General features: G+C 42.3%; 1 protein-coding gene across 1 annotated transcript in view; it reads left to right on the plus strand.

Annotated features, from left to right (window-relative positions):
- LOC307181082 (uncharacterized protein) overlaps window positions 1-10,878 on the plus strand; it is a gene marked incomplete at its 5' end in the record, with an annotated part of 28,727 nt that extends 17,849 nt beyond the window's left edge. Inside the window, one exon of the mRNA XM_079911856.1 lies at window positions 9,672-10,878. Within this exon, the coding sequence (XP_079767982.1) occupies window positions 9,672-10,313 (642 nt within the window). The 3' untranslated portion in view covers window positions 10,314-10,878. The remainder of the gene's footprint in view (window positions 1-9,671) is intronic.
- Between the last annotated feature and the right edge of the window lie 9,601 nt (window positions 10,879-20,479).

Genomic DNA, 20,479 nt, shown 5'->3' on the forward strand with positions numbered 1-20,479 from the left:
CTTCTGCTGTATAACAAAGTGAATCAGCTATATGTGTGCATACATCCGCATATCCCCTCCCTCTTGCGTCTCCCTCCCACCCTTTCTACTCCACCCTTCTAGGTGGTCACAAAGCACTGAGCTGATCTCCCTGTGCTATGCGACTGCTTCCCACTAGCTATCTGTTTTGCATTTGGTAGTGTATATATAAGTCCACGCCTCTCTCTCACTTTGTCCCAGCTCACCCTTCCCCCTCCCCATGTCCTCAAGTCCATCCTCTGCGTCTGCGTCTTTATTCCTGTCCTGCCCCTAGGTTCTTCAGAGCCTTTTTTTTTAGATTCCATATATATGTGTTAGCATACAGGTATTTGTTTTTCTCTTTCTGACTTACTTTACTTTGTATGACAGACTCTAGGTCCATCCACCTCACTACAAGTAACTCAATTTCGTTTCTTTTTATGGCTGAGGAATATTCCACTCTATATATGTGCCACACCTGCTTTATCCCTTCGTCTGTCAGTGGACACTTAGGTTGTTTCCGTGTCCTGGCTATTGTAAACAGAGCTGCAGTGAACATTGTGGTACATGCCTCTTTTTGAATTAGGGTTTTCTCACGGTATATGCCCAGTGGTGGGATTGTTGGGTCGTATGGTGGTTCTATTTTTAGTTTTTTAAGGAACCTGCGTATTGTTCTCCATGGTGGTTGTATCAATTTACATTCCTGCCAACAGAGAACCTCAGATCCCAGGGAATATTCATCAGAGTGAGGTCTCATGGAGTTCCTCATCTCAGCACCAAGACAGCTTTACCCGATAGCCTACAAACTCCAGTGTTGGAAGCCTCAGGCCAAACAACCAGTAAGACAGGAACACAATCCCACTCATTAAAAAAAAAGAGAGAAGGCAAAAAAATACGGCACAGATGAAGGAGCAGGGTAAAAACCTACAAGACCAAATAAATGAAGAGGACAGAGGCAATCTACCCCAAAATGTAAGAGCAGACACTGTGCTGCTTTTTAAGAGCAGCTGTGGCAAACTAACACCTGAAGAAAAAATGATTTGACCACCGTCATTGTCAAAACACTCAAGGACTTAAGTAGAAATAAAATCCCTCAACATATTAAAGTCCATGTATTGAAAATCCATAGCAAACCTCATATTAATGTTTGCTTCACATACTATAGAGCTCTTACGTTTGGTTCAAATGTATTTATAATTGTTAAATTTTTCTGAGGAATTGACATTTTTATCAATAGACTTTTCATCAATATGTCAATATTAAATTGACATATATATCAATCTTTGCATTTTGTAATGGTTTTTGGCTTGTATATCTCCCTTCTCTCTTCTGGTTACTATTTCCACAGAATATTTTTTCTTTTACTTTCAAGCTATCTGTGTCTTTAGATCAAAAATGGGTCTCCTGAACAATATGTTGTTGGTTTCTGTGTTATGTGTTCTGTCAGTGCATGTCTTTGGGGAGTTTAGTCTCTTTACATTTAAAGTAATTTCTTACAAGGATGCTTTCTGTTGCTGTGTTGTTACTTGTTTTCTCTGTATCTTACAGGTTTTTTTGCCCATGATTTCCTCCATTTCCTCTTTCTTTTACATTTAGTTGATTTTTTGGTTGTTTGACATGTTTCGTATCCCTTCTCATTTCCCTGTATGTATATGTGATAGGTTTTTTTGTGTGTGTGTTTATCATGGGGATTACATGTAGGATCCTAAAGTTGCAACAACCTAATTTGAATTGACACCAACTTCACTTCAGTCGTGTACCAGAGCCACTGATAATAATCCTCAGAGTGAGAAATCAACAAGATGGCAGACGAGGAAACTCTAGGCTCTCTTCCCCCATGGAAACATCAAATATATAATATACAGGTCAAAATAGTTTATAAGAACTTTAGAAATGAGTTAAGAACCAAGTACATGTCTAATCAAGAAAAGCTGCATTCAAAACAGAAGGAAATTTCATGCCATTTTGCTCACCTTTATCCCAGACCCTTTCCAATGTAGCACAGCGTGTTTGGGAAGAAAATGCCAATCCTCATTTCTTCTCTCAGGCAAAGGTAATGAGTGGAACCTGCTTACAGTGTTCTGCCTTACCTGGGGACTACCGTAAGGGCTGGTTCTTGTCTTGCCAGACTCACACCACTAATGGTATAGTTTGGATATCAGCTTTGAGGCCACATATATCAGGGCTGGTGCCGCAGTATGTTAGAGCCGCAGGGGGTCTGCAGTCCTGCTGTCAGCCAGGAATAAGAGGTTATAGGCAGATGAATATAACAGAAAATATGGTCCAGAAAAGAACCAGGGTGAGAATTTAGTTATATTAAGACGTTTAAAGGCAGCTGTATATACTGGTAACAGGAATCAAAGCAAGCCCAGTCCTAGGAAAGAAACGTCCTCAGACAACTTTTCTAATTGCCTGTGTCCTCCACGCTTCTCCTTATCATCTTACTGTGGTTTCCTTAAATGTGTCCAGGAATTTCTCTCTTGCTGCTTTCTGTGTTACATCATTATCTTTGTTCAGTTTGATACTAATGTGTCTTGTTGTGGGTCACCCTGAGTTTATCCTACTTGTAGTTGTGAAGCTTCTTGTATTTATATGTCTATTTTGTCAAATGTGGAAAGTCTTCCTATATCTTCAAAAAAATCTTTCTACTACTTTCTCTTTTCTCCTTATAAGGATCCCATAATGGTCCACTGACACAGTGTCCTATAGATCCTATGGGCCGTGTTCACTTTCCTTCAGTCCTTTTTCTTTGTTTGCTGGATTCCTTCTTTTCAATTGTCCTGTCTTCCAGTTTGCCTCTTGTTTTTATATCTAGTTAAATATGTCATTTTACCTCTTTAGTGAATTTTTTCTTTCACTTGTTTTATTTTTTTCACCTCCAGCTTTTTTAAAAAGTAATTTATATCTTTTACTCATTATCATCATTATTATTTTATTCATATATTGTTTCCTGATTTCCTTATTTTTTGTCCATGTTTTTTTCCTTTTGCTCTTTGGACATACCTAATACAATTATTTGAAATTGTAGGTTTGTTGTCTGTGCTTGCTTTGAGATGATTTCTGTTGCTTTATTTGGTTCCTTTGAATGGGCCATCTTTCCATGTTTCTTTCTATGCCTTGTGATTTTTTTTGGTTGTTGTTGAAAATTGCACATTTGAAAAAACAGGCACTTTTCCCAGATTTTGCAGACTGTGAGCCTCGACATCACCTTGAAGTGAAAGCTTATGACCTCCCCAGTTTTTTCCGTCAGTGTGTGTTGAGTCTTTCCTTCAGCGTGTGTTGCCTGACCCCGCTTTCTGCTTCCTCAATTCCCCTATATAAATAGCTCAATTTTTGAAGGCTCAATTTTCCAGATTGTGTGTACCCAGCTTATTGTAGGGCTTTTTGTGGTCTATTGTATGTTTATACCAGTAGGTCAGTCCAGCAGCAGCTTTCAGGAGTCCCGCCTGCTGCTTCTGATCCTTTTCTATGACTAAGATGGGCCATGCTGCTTCTCCTGCACCTGAGATTCAAGTGAGGCAAAACTAGTCCAAACCTTTAGCTCCCTAACATGTAAAAATGTTACAAGTAAGGTCTACCCTACTTTTTCTAGTTTAAGGGAGGGAATTGGGAACTAGGCTGCTGTCTCCTCTAAGTTAAAAGACCATGGTCAAGGGTTAGTAAAAAATGAAATGCTGTAAACTTTCCTACCACTTGAATATTTTTTCACTTTGAATATTTTATCATTTTTCTTCATTCATTTGCTCACTAAAGATTGCGATTGTTTGCAGAGCTCCTGTGGGTCTATTCAGCAGTGTATGGTTTTGTTTTGTTTTGAGGTATAGTTGAGTGCTTTTTGATGTTTCCATGAAGAAACCAGGACTTAGAGCTTCCTAGTTCACCATTTTCGCAAAATCACCCTGTTTTAAGAAAGCATTTTAACAGAGAGGCTAACGAACAAATAATATCATGAGGGTTTAGATTTTTAGGAATGGTGGTCATTTTGAGGCATCTCTGAGAAGGTGAATTTTGAGTAGAGACCTTAAGGAAGGAAGTGCAGGAGCTGGGGAAGAGCATGAGGCACTGAGGCACTGAGGTGGAAGGCCTAATATGGTCAGAGAATAGCAAGGAGCATGGGCTGGGGCGATGAGCAGAAGCAGTTGTCACAGCTGAGAGCAGAGTTAGTGAAGGGGCCAAATTATGTAGGGTCCACTCAGGACTCTTGTTTTTTTTCTGAAAGGGGTAGGAAATTGAGGAGTAGTTTTGAGGCCAGGGGTGACGTGATTGTACTTCAGTTTTACGGGGATCTCCATAATTGCACTAAGAATTGACTCAAGGGGAGGGTAGGCATGGAATCAGGCAGGGCAATGAGAAGTGTGTAGCACTAATGTGCTGAGTAGGAGATGATGGTGACTTGGATGAAGGGTTGGTGACAAGGGGTCAAAAAACGCCTGATTTTTTCTCTCTTCACTTTATTGAGATATAATTGACATAAACACTGCGTAGGTTTAAAGTATACATCATAACGGTTGGACTTACACACATGTTAGAATGATACCAGAGTAAGTTTAGTGACCATCCATCATCTCACATAGACACAAAATTACAGAAATAGAAAAAAATATTTTTCCTGTAATGAAAACTCTTAGAATTTACGCTCTTGACCACTTTCATATATAACATACAGCAGTGTTCATTCTATTTATCATGCTGTACATACATGCTTAGTAGTTGTTTATCTTGTAAGTGGAAGTTTGTACCTTTTGACTGCCTTCATTGAATTCCCCCTCCCCCAATCCCCACCTCTGGTAACCACAGATCTTGTCTGTTTTCAGTGAGCTTGTTGGTTTTTGAAATATAACTGACCTACAACACTTTGTTAGTCCCTGTTATGCAACATACTTCTGTACATGTCAGAGTGATCTCCACAGTAAGTCGAGTTAACATCTGTCACGACACAAAGATAGTGTGCAGGTATTGGCTCCGTTCCCCACCCTGTATATTCATACCTGTGATTCATTTGTTTTGTGATTGTAAGTTTGTACCTCTTAATCTCCCTCACCTATTTCTTTCCTCCCATCACCTGTCTCCCGTCTGACAATCCCATTTGTTCTCTGGATTTATGACTCTGCTGCTGTTTTGTTAGGTTTGTTCAGTTATGTTGTGTTTTTAGATTCCACATATAGGTGAATCCGTACAGCATTTGTCTTCCTCTGTGTGACTTATTTCACTAAGCCTAATATGCTCTAGGTTCATGCATGTGCAAAATACTTGTAATTCTGAAAATTGTGCCAACGCAGTTTCTCTTGGTCTAGATAATGGAGTGTGAGAGAAAGACAGGAGTCCAGGATGACACTAAGATTTTTTTGCGTGAACAAATGAAAAACTTTTGGTAGAGTACAGAAATTCACGTTTAGACTCATTAAATGTGAAATGCCAGTTAGAGCTCCAGTGGAAATGGCAAGGTTGTTTGGTGACTCCACTAATTTAATGCTTGTGTTCTAGAAAGAGTCATGGTAAACAATAAATTACTATCTAGGTTGATAAGGAAACCAACACAGAAGATCTCTTCCCGGAAGAGGTGGCGAGTCTGCCGAAGGGGAGGCCCGGCCGCAGGGCCCGCGGCTCGCCCTTCACGCGGAGCAGCCCCGTTGTCCGTTCCCAGACTTTTTCGCCCGGAGCGCGAAGCCAGTACATTTGCAGAGTAAGTCGGGAGTCCTTTGCCACCTGCCTGGAAGGATTCTTCATCGGTCGCGGGTGGGGCTGGGCAGCAGAGGGTTGGAGCTCCCGGCAGATCCTCATCTGCACGCAGGGTTGAGAACTCTGAGACAGGTGGAGGGGGAGACCCCACCTGCTGTGGTCCGTGGAGACAGGACAGCAGGTTGGAGGTTGGCCGGCCGTGGCCGTGTGACAGTGACGGCACGGACTAGCAGAGACGAGGCGCTGTTGAGGATAAGTGCTCACGACGCAGCACACTGGGGCGCCGTTTGGCTCGAGCAGAGCTGTGACCCTCCCGCTCCTCTGACGGGGCTCGTTGGAGAAAGCATCTTCCCTTGAAAGGGCTACCAAGGGGCCGCTGCATTAGGGCAAAGCCAGAGGTTGATCATATGAGAGAGGCAGACCCTCAGGCTTCCGTGGGAGACACTGAGGGGTCTCCAGGCCCACCCTAAGGCTCAGAAATTGGCTAGGACTCACGGAACTCAAAAAAGCCGTCGTATCCACGATGATGGTGCGCCGCAGGGAAGGGGTGCAGACCGACGCGCAGAGGGAAGGGGTGCAGACTGACGCGCAGAGGGAAGAGGCGTCGGGCAGCGCTCCAGAGAGACGTGGCGGAGCTTCCAACCCTTCTCCCGCAGCCGAGTTGTGCGGCAGCTCTCACTTCCCGGAGCAGTGGCAGCGTGCCCGGAGCACAGCCGACCAGGGACGCTCACCGGAGGCTTGGTGCCCAGGGGTTTTGTAGGGGTGGTCACGGGGCACAGCTCGTGGCCGGCGTGGCTGACCTTCGTCTGCAGACCCTCCAGGGTCAAGCTGGTGGCCCAGGGCCCCCCTCACATTGTCAGCAGAGACTGTGCGGCCGGGCCAAGGTCCCCAGGTAAACAGAGACACTTAGAACGTTCTAGGGACTTACAGGTCACTGCCCAGGAGCTGAGCAGGGAGCCCATCTTTCTTGGGCAGGGAATCCTTTACTCACAGGAGGGAGCAACAGGGGCTGGGGCCCGGGTGGCCACGTTTGCGAGGCCTGCAGCTCCTCTCCCCACGCAGTGAGGTGTCCCGGTCGCGCTGCCCCGGGCAGCCCAGGGTCAGGCGGGGCACTCCCGCCCCATCAGGCTGCGGCCCTGTGGGGCCTGATGCTTCATCACGCGGCTGGAGGTGCCTGATTGAAGACCATCCTTCCTTATCCTAGACTCCTGCCGAACCCCTGTGGAGCAGCCTCCCGCCTGCTTGCTGAGGAGGACGGGGCGGTGAAGGAGGAAGCCCTTCACCTCCCCAGAGACAGGCCTCCAGCCCCTGCACTGTGCTTTGTGCCCAGCACAAAGGCACACGCACTGACCGGCGATGCTTCTAGAGGCCTCTGTTTTTATATATGTTTGTGATGACTGGGAGGCACGTAAGTGCAGTGCTGCAACATTTCCTGCTATCTGGGGTTCACTGGCATGGAAAGTAAGGCCGTGAAGGCCAGGACTTTGCTTTCACACAGATACATGTTGATCCTGAAATGAAAACCTGCCGCCAAATGAAATACGTAACGTCTCGGCTCCCGTGAAGTCGGCATTATTTATTTTTCTTTTTAAAGACAGGCCTTTTCCCTTGACGGGCAGGGTGGGTGTTAGTGGTGTGGGCTTGTCCTCCTGCCAGGAACGAGGCTCTTATCTGGAACGCCACTCTTCCCAGCTCTTGCCAAAGCTAGAAACACAGCAAATGAGAATGACTGATAAAAAGTGAAAAGCGCTGAGGAGAGTGCGGGTTTTCATGAGCGTCACACCGTACCAAGTGGCAGTTGGCATTGATAGGACCGAAATTGTGTTGCGCGATTAGCCTGGAAAACCTCAGCTGGTTCGGTTGATGGACCTGAAGCAGGGGTGGGGCCGGGGGTTGGTCTGCTTATTTGGTTTGTCTTTGTTTGGCCTGAAACTCTTGTGTGGGGTTTTCTTGTACGCGAAACCCAAAGTCTTGGTAAAAGCTCTAAACGTCATAACTGTTTGAGTACCTGCACGAGAACCAAAATAATCCAGTTCAGAGTACACAGAGAATGAATGTTGAACTCTTGAGGAAGTGTTTCTGAACCTCCGTCTTTTTGGTGTAGCTTTATCGTAGTGACAGCGACAGTTCAATGCTGGCCCGCAAGTCCCCCCTTGTCCGAAACACTTTGGAAAGACGAACCCTTCGCTATAAGCAGGTATGTGCCACGTAGACTAATCTGCCGTCTGTATGTACGCTGGGAGTTATTTCCACAAACCTGAAGGGGTAATATTTTAGGTAAGATTAATTGAAAGGTAATATGTTTATTTCCTTGTTTACTTAGATATAATTTTTAAAAGTGTATGTAATGTCAATGTTACCAGTATTTGTTAATTTCCTAAGATAATGTCATAATCTAAGATAATACATGATCGTTACATTTTAAAATATAATAAATTAATAAACAGCCATTCTGTATGAGAGATTCTTCTTTCTTTTTTGACAAGGGAGTATATACAGTTTAGAAAATTTGGGTCTTTCACTGTGGCGCATTCTCCTACATAGGACTGTTCTACAGTTTTCCTTTATATACACCGGAGTTTTTCTCCACGTCACGCCAGTTTACACAGTTTTGCTCCTTTTAATTTGTAAGGTAGTGGTTCCCTGACCTTCCCGGGCAAGAATTCTGTGAAAGAAAAAGAAATTCCCAGATCTCCTTGTGGTGGTTGTATTTAGAGTAGCCGCTGACTGAGAGTGATAAGAAAATACATAACTCAGCAACAAAAGTATTTCTCAGCAGCCATGCTGTTGGCATTTTGGCCTAGGTCTGTCTTTGTTGGGGGCTGTCCTGTGCACTGTGGGCCGTTGAGCTGCATCCCTGGCCTTGACCCACTAGTTGCCGGTACCACCCCCTCCCCCAGTTGTGACGACCAAAAATGTCCCCGGAGGGCCCAAGTCACCCGTGGTTGGGAACCAGTGAGCTCTACTATGAATTCAGGAGAGCTTTTAAATGAGTTTGTGTTTATTAAGTCACTTAGATTTGCATTTAACTTCTGTATATGTGCAAAATAGTGTTATGGGTGTGTAAAACGCATACAGTTATTCAGTCCTCCCAACAACGCTGATAGGCTCGTGGAGTTGTGATTTTGTTGCACTAACTGCCTTCCCCAGCGTTGTTAGCCGTGGCGTGGGAAGTACTGCTCTCAGCTCCGTGTACAAAATTCTATTCTCGTCTTAGAGCTTTCTTGAAAACAGGAGACTTGCTTACTTCAGGCGTGTGTGGGGAGGAGCGTTTTTTGTTGTTGTTGTTGTTGATGTTCGGCCTCGCTGTGCGGCTTGCAGTTGTAGTTCTCTGACCAGGGATTGAATTTGCAGCCCAGCATTGGAAGCGGGGAGTCCTAACCATCGGACTACCAGGGAATTCCCTGGGGAGGAACGTTTTTGACAGCTTGTGTGTGTTTAACCAGAAAGCCCTCAACGTGGTTTATAACGTGCTTTTTTCCCGTTATACAGTAGGCCATTAAGATTTTGCCATGTCGGTCTATTTTTCATCTTTCTACAGTAGCTGCGTTTTCTGCGGGCCTTATAATGTATTTGATCACTTTTCTCTTGTCAGGTATTTAGGAATTTTTCTGTCATAAAGCTTTTGCACATCATCAGCTGTGCCTTTCAGGTGCAAGTCACATGAAATTTCAGAACCAAAGAAAACACAACATTTTGTGGCTCTTGCTTATATTGTCAAGTAGCACTTGAGAAAGATGACGCCCTCCTGCCCCGTGTGAGAGGGTCTGTTTCTCTGCGCTTTAGCCAAAGCCTAGGTCGTCATTACAGCGGACAGCTTGCTGTCACTGGCTCGTTACCGGAGTGGAGGTTTGAACCCGTGTGGCCCCCATCCGTGTTGTGTTGGCGTCGGGCCACGCTGCGGCTGTCTCTCTCCAGTGGGGTCGGTCACTCGGGGAAGAAGCTGCGGGAAGGGCGCGGGCGGGGTGGGCGCGCTCACGGCCGCGGTCTCGCAGCCCTGCAGGTCCTCCGTGGCGGCGCTGGCGGCGCGCACGTCCCTGGACCTGGAGCTGGACCTCCAGGCGTCGCGGACGCGGCAGCGGCAGCTGACCGAGGAGCTGTGCGACCTGCGCGAGCTGCGCCAGCGCCTGGAGGACGCCCAGCTCCGCGGCCACGCCGAGCCCCCGGCCTGGCTGCTGCGCGACGAGCGCTTCCGGAGCCTGCTGCGGGAGGCCGAGAGGCAGGTGAGGCCCCGGCCCGCCAACGCGGGGAGGGGGCAGGCGGCCGGGCCTTTCTCGCCTCCCGGTGCCCGGAGCTGGCAGGGGCTTCCATCGCTCTTCCTTAAAACTGGAAGCAAACCCGTCTGGTTCACCCCGCGTTGCTGTTCCAGACGAGACAGACCAAACTTGACTTCCATTCAAGAACAGGCCGCTGAGAAGACGCTGAAGAAGGCCTCCAAAGGGGTGTGCCAGCTGCGCGGGCGGAACCTCAAAGAGCCCATCCAGCTGGGTGCAGGCGTTCAGGTGGGGAGAAGCCCAGGCCTCACTCTCGCGCTTGATTTTTACTGTCATACCTTTGTCATTATGAAGAGTAAAGTAAGTATTGAGAGAGACCCACAAGGAAGTCGAGAACAAAGCTGGAATCCCCACTGCTGTTAGCATTGTGCGATTTTTCTCCTGATTTATTTTCTGTGGAGCTTTAATTAAGGCCAGGTGTGATCATTTTTGTTTAATTTTGCATTCAGCTTATTAAGAATTAACATACCACATGTTACTACCTAACCTGTTATTTTTTTCATGACTGATTTCATCTAATAAACATAATTCACTTACCGGCTCTTGTAATATCTTTTTATGCTTATGATCATAAATAACAGCAATTTACATATGTACAGTATGTGTTATCTTTGCTTTTTAAAATTTAGAGTGAAGCATACTCTATATTCAGGAAAATGTTCTTTTCTTACCAAGACAGTTTAGTGAGTTCTCATAAACTGAACATGACAGAAATCAAAACATTATCAGCATTTCCAGATTACTCTGCAAATTTCCTTAAACACTGTGTTGAATTCTAATGACATAAATTAGTTTTGCATGGTTTTGTTCTTTTATACAGCCGCAGTTAACACAGTTCTATCCATACTACTTTGTGCCTGACTTTTAGCTTTGTTTTTTTCTATACCTGTAATTTTTATGTCCTTATCATAAAATAACACAAGATATTATAACCACTTCCTTCAGTTTTGATTTAGAATTCATCTATTGATATATTTTTAAAATGTATTCATTTGTTGATAGAACAAGAGTTAACACTATGTAGCAGGCACTCTTCCAGCCACTGGAGATAAATCCCTGCCCTCCTAGGAGTATCATAACTTCTATTAAAATTTTGAGAATTTGTATACGAACATATATTATGGAAATTCAAATTCTGATTGTTCTTTGAACAAGGAAAGCCATCATTGATATGAGAGCTTCCTGCCAGCTTTCAGTGTCTGCATATCACCTTCTAACATAGTTTTTTCCATGCCCACCCACGGAGAAGATAACATTTTTCACGAGACCACGGGCTAACATACCCCTGCTGCCGGTTGATGATGTTTGCTGGAGTATTTATCTGCCTATTTTATTTCTGCGAAGTTCTAAAATTGTCTAGCTAAAATTGTCTTTCAAATATTTGTGCAAAGTTATTAATATACAATTTTTTTTCAAAAGTCCAATTTTTTTTCGAAAAGCCAAGCAGGGCTTGGCTTTTCCTTGTTGTTAAATTAACATCTCAAACAGGTTATTTTATAAAAGAGTAGCTGTTGTGTGAAGATTCGACAGTTTCCATGCTGTTTTCTTTGACTTGAAGGGTGGAAGACAGAAACTCAGGCAAATTCACTCTATTGTCATTTATTCATGGTTCTTTTCTTCCTCCTTGAAGGAGAATACTGACTTTAAGATGTATTTTAAGACTGAAACTTGGTTCTTCAGTATTTGCCAGGTGGTAGAATGATCTTTGGGGCCGGTTTTGTGTTCTGACATCGGAAATTCAAACACTATGTGCTGAACTCGTCACTCGTCCCGTTTCTCCTGTGTGCATTTATCATGTATAGTGTACACTTTCGCACCCTTTATGTTCTGTTAAGATGCCACCTTAGGGGCTCAGTCCTAAGTCAGTGCGGGGTGCGCTTTGCGGAGCTTGGTCTCCCGCGCGGGCTGGGCACCCATAGCCCCTGGTTTCCGTGCACCTTTCCGTGCCCACCCCGGGTCTGAGGCTGGTCACGGAGCCCCCGGCAGGCACACAGCCCACCCTCACCCGGCCTCGGCAGCCCCGCCTGCCTTTCCAGTCCGCCCCATCTGATCTTGACTGACAAGGAGGGCACTGGTGGAGCTACCGCTCTGCTGCTCTGCCCTGCAGGAAAGTGAAAATAGAAGAAGGAAGGTGCGTTTTCACTGAGTCACTGGATCCGCTGATGGATAGAGCAGTCACGACATGGACACGATAACCTTTGAAGGCGCTTTCTTGAGGAAGCCAGCTTCCGTGGGAACTACAGCTACCAGGCGAGTCACTCACAGGAGAGCATGTGCTTTTGCTCAGAAGGCGCCCGCCCCATGCTGGAGTCTTGCCAACATTTCTTAAGAAATCTTAGAACTAGCTCATGAGGAAAAATATTTTTATTCAATAAAAGGGTACAACTATTCTTTGAATTGCCAAGTGATATAAATATTTTGCCTAATATATACTTATTATATTTAAAAGGCACTCTTCTTCATGACGCTTTGGATGAATAAACAAGATCAGTCACAAAATGTGAAAGAAAGAAAGACAGAAAGAAAATACAACTCTTCCTGTAGCTTTCTTCTCCCTCTTTTCCGTTGAAAATATGGACAATAGTTTGTAAGTAGTACTAAGACTGAAAACTTTATGCTATTCACAGTTGTCATCTGTTGCTATGTGTTTCTAATCTTTGTTTTGATTTTTTTTCCCTCGTCAATTTCTTAGTGTATATACTGGCAGTGGAAGTAGAGACTCACAAAACATTCCTTAGTAGAATGAGCAGCCAAGCAGACAGCATGGGTAAGCAAGTGAGGACAGTTAGGCCCTCTCTAACTTCCCTGAGCTATTTGAAACTTTAAAATCAAACAAAGAACTGTCTACCACGGGACTCTAGAGGATGCAAATGGCAAGTTATTTATATCTGAGGTACAGTCTCCATTCATGTGGGGAGGCTTGCAGAATGCATTTTCTCTGTGCTTCTTCTTAGCAGCTGTGCCAGCATAGAAATGCCCCAGACAGGTGCTTTTGAATAACACTGAATAACATACCCCCCTCCACCCTCTATCCCCAGCTCAAACAGATTTCCATTTGGAAGTGTTTCCCTGATAGAGAGCTGGGGGATTTTTGTTGTTTTAAATCCCATCTTAGCCAAATGCAGCTTCTATGGCCGTGCAGTGGCCTCTTACATTTGCCACTTCTCTGTTTTACTTCTCCATGCTCTGCCTTGCATGTGATTGCTTTTATAAGATCATAGTAAGGAAGTAAAATCGAGACCAATGAAGAAAAGTTCTGTGCTGCCTGTGGAGGACCCCTTTTTGAGTGTTCATTGTTCATGCTGGAAAAGACAAATGGTCTGTGTTAGAGGCTGTGGTGGAGCAGATGGTGGGCTTGATTTTGCAACTTCTGATCAATTAAGACTGTCAGGAGCATATCCCACATGAACGAAAAGTTAAGTCCTGTTGCCTTATGTTTATCTTTGTATATCCTTAAGTTTTGTGTCCCCATGGTGAAGTGATATAAAATACTATATCTTCCTCAATTAAAATTTAGAACTCGGTCATTCGTATGTTTTTTCATGTATTCATTCCTTTATTAATAAAACATATTTACTGAACACCTGCTACTTACCTGGCACTATTGTAGGCCCTAGAATAAATTCCTGACGTCGTGGGAGCATCATAAACTGTATGACATAATATGGTTATATGTTTCCTTTGTCATTAAGAAAACTGCCCTATTTTATTGGCAGTCTTACTCAGGGTAGTCAGAGGTAGATTGCAAATGTTGATATCCCCTTTCAAGAAACTGTCAAAATGCTGCCACCAGCTTCTTTTAAAACAGAGCTACAAGTAAACTAATTTTTTCTTCCTATGATCACTGAGTTGTCAAACTTTGGTTGAAAACTCCTTAAATAAATATTCTTCTGTTGTGGGAATAAGTAATAATCAATATTCCTCTCTTTGCTTATGTCACCATTTCCTCCGATTTGTATTGTTTGAAAGTATTTCTTAAAATTAGAGTTCTTAAAACAGAGTGGAAATACATTTTAAAATTCCTTTTAAGTTTTGGAGAACTATAAATGTATAAAAATAGTAAAATAAATCCCTATGGTCCTCTGACCAAATTTCAACATGGATCAGTCATGGCCAAATTTGTTTCTCTTACACTTCCATTCACTTCTCCTCATATTTCGAAGCAAATCCCACACACAATATCATTTTGTCTGTAAATATTTCAGCTGCCATCCTATAGTAATCCAGGGTTTTCCAAAAGTCTCCTCATTAAAATAAACTCATGGTTGAAAAGCTTGTTAGGGATAAAAAAAGACATTGATTTCACCTTTTCACTGATTTCTGTGTTAGGAAGAACCTTGGATGAAGACCAAAGTAACATATTTCTTATTTTAAATCAAACTATCATAGCGTTCTATTGACCTTACTTTATTTTATCTTACTTTATTATTTTTAAAATTTTATGTATCCTGAATCTTTCATCCCTGTGAGATTTCCTTTGTCTCACTCTTGGGCTGCAGGCCAGAGGCCTGCAAGCCCTAGGCCTGCAAACCCTGCACTTGCCCAGCTTTAAGACCAAAGAAAGAGCCTGGGGTCAGCAAGGTAGACATCAGTGGTTTAATGGCTGGGGGCGGGGCTTACACATCTAAGCAAGGTCCTGGAGCAACACCCCATTATGTGCAGCTCACAGCAGGCAGGACTCCTGGGGTAGGGGGAAGGTTACCAGTTATAGGTGGAATTGACACCAGGTTGGCTCATTAGTTACCAGGGAAACTAGTAGAGGGGCACACCCCTCACTGCCCCTTTGTTAAGCTATCCTGGTAAAGGTGTTCTGATCTAAAGCTACAGCAATCACTAGCTGGGGCAGGGGCAGGTATGTAGGACAAAGTCAATCATGTGAGTAGGGTGTAGGCGAAGCAGGCACTGGTCCAGCAGGGGATGTACAGAGAGCAAGAGGACAGCCATCTGGGGGATCTGATCATGCAGATGGGATAATAATTAGGTGGTGGTTTCAGTTGGCTTTGCTTTTACACTTTATATCGGTTTTCTTTGCTGTGTGAGATAGTACGCAAAGTGAGGAAGTTAACTGTGGGTTCAAAGGGAATCCTGCACTTGGTAACTCATATGCTTGTACCGTTCAATACCCAGGTTGTCTCATCAAGGTGAACGACACAGTACTGATTGATTTAGGGACTGGCAACATACCCAACTTTATCAAATTGGACACAGGTAAGTATTTGTTTCCTTTCTTCCCTCCCAACCTTCTCTCTCTTTCTTCCTTTTTCCTGTTGCTCCTTCTATTTTACTTGTACCCTACCTTCATTAGATAGAACTGCAATGTGGAAGTCAGAGAGATAAGTGACGGTTGCTTCTGGCAGAGATGTTCTCCTTGAGTCCCATTCTCATCCCAGTCCACACATTTGGGACGAGAAGTTGCCAGACGGTCTCTTGAACTTGACGCTAAACAGTTGTGTGACTTCCCTTTGGGCTGCATCCATCAGCCCAGTCTCTGCAGGTTAGCTATATAAACTACAGTTGGCCACGAGAGGGAAACTTTGTTTCGAGTGTGATGACTTTAGGTGAGTTCCTTGAGGTAAAGGGCTAAAGGTGTCCGAATAACCTTAACCTGGTGTTGATGAAATGTTTCTCTGCAGAGTTGTTTCCCCTCTCCACTCCTCAGATTCCTCTGACAGAGGTTCACATCCAGTGTTAGCTGGTATCTGATGTGCTAATGAAGTACAATATTTTCCCCAACTGGTTTTAACAAAAATACTACAAAATATAGAAAGACTGAAAAAATAGGGCAAGGACAAATAACCGATGGCAGCTTATTTTCTGCCTACCTGCAAATGATTGTTCACATCTTGTTCTATTGCTTTTACATTCTTTCTTTCTTTTCCTGTGCCTGTGTTCCCTTCCCCACGTGGATCCAAGGACCAGCCAATGTTCTCACACACAGTTTTCTGTAGTGTCTCTTTGGGACTCTTTTAACCTGAGTTTTCCTCCCTGTTTTGAATTTTAAAGAGTGCAGGCTTCCTGTCTAATTCAGTACTCCACAGTCTGGGATTGTTCAAGTATTATTTCACCATAAGGACTTTGCACCTGTGCTACCTGCACTCCTGATTATTTACTACTCACCTGGAAATTGTAGACCAGAATACTTCATTGGTGTCAAAGTTCTTTTCCTTAAGTGTCCATCATCTGATGAATAGATAAAGATGTGGCAGATATATACAATGGAATATTGCTCAGCCATAAAAAGAAACGAAATTGAGCTATTTGTAATGAGGTGGATAGAAGACCTAGAGTCTGTCTTACAGAGTGAAGTCAGAAAGAGAAAGACAAATACCGTATGCTAACACATATATATGGAAATGAAGAAAAAAAAATGTCATGAAGAACCTAGTGGTAAGACAGGAATAAAGACACAGACCTACTGGAGAATGTACTTGAGGATATGGGGAGGGCGAAGTGTAAGCTGTGACAAAGTGAGAGAGTGGCATGGACGTATATACAGTACCAAACGTAAAATAGATAACTAGTGGGAAGCAGCTGCATAGCACAGGGAGACCATCTTGGTGCTCTGTGACCACCTAGAAGGGTGGGATAGTGTGGGTGAGAGGGAGGGAGATGCAAGAGGGAAGAGATATTGTAACATATGTATAACTGATTCACTTTGTTATAAAGCAGAAACTAACACACCATTGTAAAGCAATAATACTCCAATAAAATGTAAAAAAAAAAGTAAATAAAAAAATAATAATAATGTTGTACACTTTAAACTTATGCAGTGCAGTTTGTCAATTATGTCTCAGTAAAACTGGGAGAAAAAACTATGAAACATTTAAGAGAATTTTGTGACCACTGGTATAAGATTGATTTATCGCTATTAGATTTACAAGAGTTATGTAAGTACTTATAAAATTTCACTGCCAAGATGTTAGATATATTACATTTGTAACTGTAGTTTAAGATATCTAAGAAGATTTAATTAATGGAGTATGCAAGTGATGTTACATATTCAAGAAGTATATAGTCTGTTATGCTTATGAATTAATTAAATCATAAAGAATAAGTGAAAGTGATTGTCCATATTTTTATGCAAAGATTTATAAATAGACTAACAAGATTTATAAATTGAGCTTTTTAAAGGCTTAAGAAATACAAGTTTCCCATTTTAATGTCTTTACCTATTAATAAAGAAATTAGTCATGTCAAAAAAAAAAAAAAGATTATGTGGAGGGGCTTCCCGGGTGGCGCAGTGGTTGAGAGTCAGCCTGCCGATGCAGGGGACACGGGTTCGTGCCCCGGTCTTGAAGATCCCACATGTGGCGCAGGGGCTGGGTCCGTGAACCATGGCCTTGAGCCTGTGCGTCCAGACCCTGTGCTCCACAACGGGAGAGGCCACAACAGTGAGAGCCCCATGTACCAAAAAAAAAAAATTATGTGGAATAATATTTTGTCCAACAACATAGGGGTATCATTATAAAACAGGATTTCTGTGAAACAATCTTAGTTTTGAGTGAAAAGTTTCTTCTTTTTTGAAAAATAAAAACACTCCATTATCAGTAAGAATTTCTCTTTGTTCATGGCTGAAAGAATTATTATAATAACATTGTGACTATTTGACTACTTTGGCTTTGGTAAGTGTTTAATATGTGCACAAAAAGTTAGTAATGACTTTTATATTTATTATATTTTAAGAGGCAGTTTTTCAAACCTAGAAAGAGTGCCATTATTAGGAGTATGTCTTTGTGTAATATAGTTTTTAAATCAGAATTTTGTGTATTTAGAGTAAGTAATAAAATTTCACATCATTAAACATTTTGTGAAGATAAAACAGATACTCCAATGAAATACAGGTTCATGAATTTTGACAATTACTTCATTCAAAATGTTTTTGCAGAATTGTAAAGATTTTTTTATTCACTTTTCAGGGAATTTCCTTAATTTTCAGGCCTCTTAATTTTCTACATACAGCTTTTGTGGGGGACTAGTGATTACTTAGGACTGCAAACAATGGCAGGTACATGTGTAGAAAACAGGGAGTTAATTGGGAGGAACAGAAAGCAGACATTACTTAAATGTAAAAATGTCTCATCAAAATTGTGGCTGAGAATTTTGGGAAGCTAGAATGGGTGGATCATGTAGGAAAGAAGGCGGCTTTATGGACTTCAGGGGAAGATGGCCTCATTCAGTTGTCTCCTGGCTCCAAATTACAAACTTTACCTTGAGTCATAATGATAGGAGAAAATGAACAGTTTTATCTTGAAACATGACTGTAATATGTTGTATCTACTTAACTATATAAAGAGTAAAATTTCTTCCTGTTTTTGCAATCTCTAGCAGACAGTGTGTGATGCATATCACATTCCGTCTAATCAATCAGTTTTATTATTCCATAATAAAACTGTTTTCTTTCCCTTCTCTCTTTATGAGAAGATTTTCTAGATTGGATGGAGATGTTGTTTTTATCATATTTCTCCAATATGTGTAAATTTTAACCTTCGGACAGAATGTGTATGGGAAGGGGAAACCACAGGGGAGATGGTAAGTTAGCAAGCTGAAAATAGGAGACCAGAATGGTGGTGCTTAAGGGAGATGAGTAGAGTCCCCCATTTCAATAAAAGTCCTAGGAAGTTTCCGGTTGAGAGTAAAATCACATTTACCATGTTCCAAAAACATGGAGCAGCAAATAAACAAGGTGTATCTTCCTGTAAACATGCAAGAGCAGCTCCTTTACTTTTCTTGGGTCAGCTACTTCTACCTCTCCCATTCTCTCTCTGCCTAAACCCAGATATTTCACTGTACTTGAGTGGCATAAATCTGGTGACCTAAGGGATTGCTTTTTGGAAGCTTGAGACCTCAATTCTGATTCCAAGAGAAGTAAGAAGGCTAGTGAGCAGTCGAGTTGGAGAAAGGTGAAGTGTTAATTTATTACAAATTTCAGAGTTAAATATCAAGCTAAGTCTCAATCAAAGCAGCAAGTGAACCATATTCTGAATTATTCAGATGTACTAAGGCATGGGCTATATCGGTGTAAACAAGTACTATTACCATGTACATCTGAAGTCCATTGCTCTGTGACTCGACTTCTCTTTAGTATTCCACCGTAAATTTTTGACTAATGATAACCCACTTCTAACCTCCAAGGCTCTTCCGTATGTAGATGTTTTCATGAGTGTTTTCCAAAAATAAACCTTAGAGGCTAGCCTATGTGTTCTGAGGATAATGGAGTGGGTGGACTAGACAGAAAGGTATAATCTACATTAACATTACTTTGATTTATGGATGGCTTGGGAGAGAAAGTGTTTCATTTCTTTTTTTTCCCATAAATTTATTTATTTATGGCTGTGTTAGGTCTTTGTTGCTGCATGCGGGCTTTTTTCTTGTTTCTAGTTGTGACGAGCAGGGGCTACTCTTCGTTGTGGTGTGTGGTCTTCTCATTGTGCTGCCTTCTCTTGTTGCAGAGCACGGGCTCTAGGCACCTGGGCTTCAGTGGTTGTGGCACACAGGCTCAGTGGTTGTAGCACATGGGCTTAGTTGCTCCGTGGCATGTGGGATCTTCCTGGACCAGGTCCCCTGCATTGGCAGGCAGATTATTAACCACTGCGCCACCAGGGAAGTCCCTTCATTTCTTATCATACTGATTTCTCTTCTCTGAAGCTCAGAAAGACTTTTGTATAATGATTTACTTGTGGCTTACATTGTGTTCTTCATCTACTTTAATAGTGTCTATCTCTCCCTCTCTCAATCCATTCTTCTCTGTTCTCTTTCTTCCCGTACTGGTTTTTTTTTTTTTCCTTTTCTGTTTTTTGTATTCACTTAGTCACTAGGTGTTTTATATACATTTTAAAAAGTTATTTTAAATAAGATTCTTCTTTTGCTAACATGTATCCTTAGCTTGCATTACTTGGAAAGAATGTTTTTATGATATTTTTGGGTGAGTAGCTACATCATCTGCAAATGCCTACTGTTTCCATATTTATACTACTTTGTAGGTAGATGTGGATGTTTCATTTGTCTTATCTCTTCTCTACTTGTAGCTACAGTGTACTTTCAGTCTCATCCCTTTAGGAGATACATTATTTTCTCTCTTTTGTGATAGTATAGTTGATTAGTTCAGATGTTACCTTTCTGATCTATTTGTTGCAAAGATACATTCCATTTGTATTTCTTGTAGATCAGCCTGGCTAGCAAGCAATTATCTCCATCCTTTTGTTTATCTGGGCATATCTATCTAATCAGTCCAAGAGGCAAATATTGTTGTTCGCAATTATTGTTTCTCCTCAGAATTTCTCAGCCACTAGTTTTAGCAGACTTTGATGATCCTGCTCCGGATCTATATTTCATCAAAATTGCTAAAAGCTAATATGTTAATTCTGATACTCATCTATTGGTTGGAATTTTTCTGTTTTAGAAAAAGAACTTTCTTTCATTTACTTTTTGATCACCCTGTTTATTTTTATAAATTGTTGAGAGACTTCTTATTACTATTGTTTTTATCGATGGAGGGGACTAGGCAATGCTTAGCTTCCCTCTTTTTGCGA

Source organism: Stenella coeruleoalba (genome assembly GCF_951394435.1).
Source record: "Stenella coeruleoalba genome assembly, chromosome: Y".
Taxonomy (NCBI): Eukaryota; Metazoa; Chordata; class Mammalia; order Artiodactyla; family Delphinidae; genus Stenella; species Stenella coeruleoalba.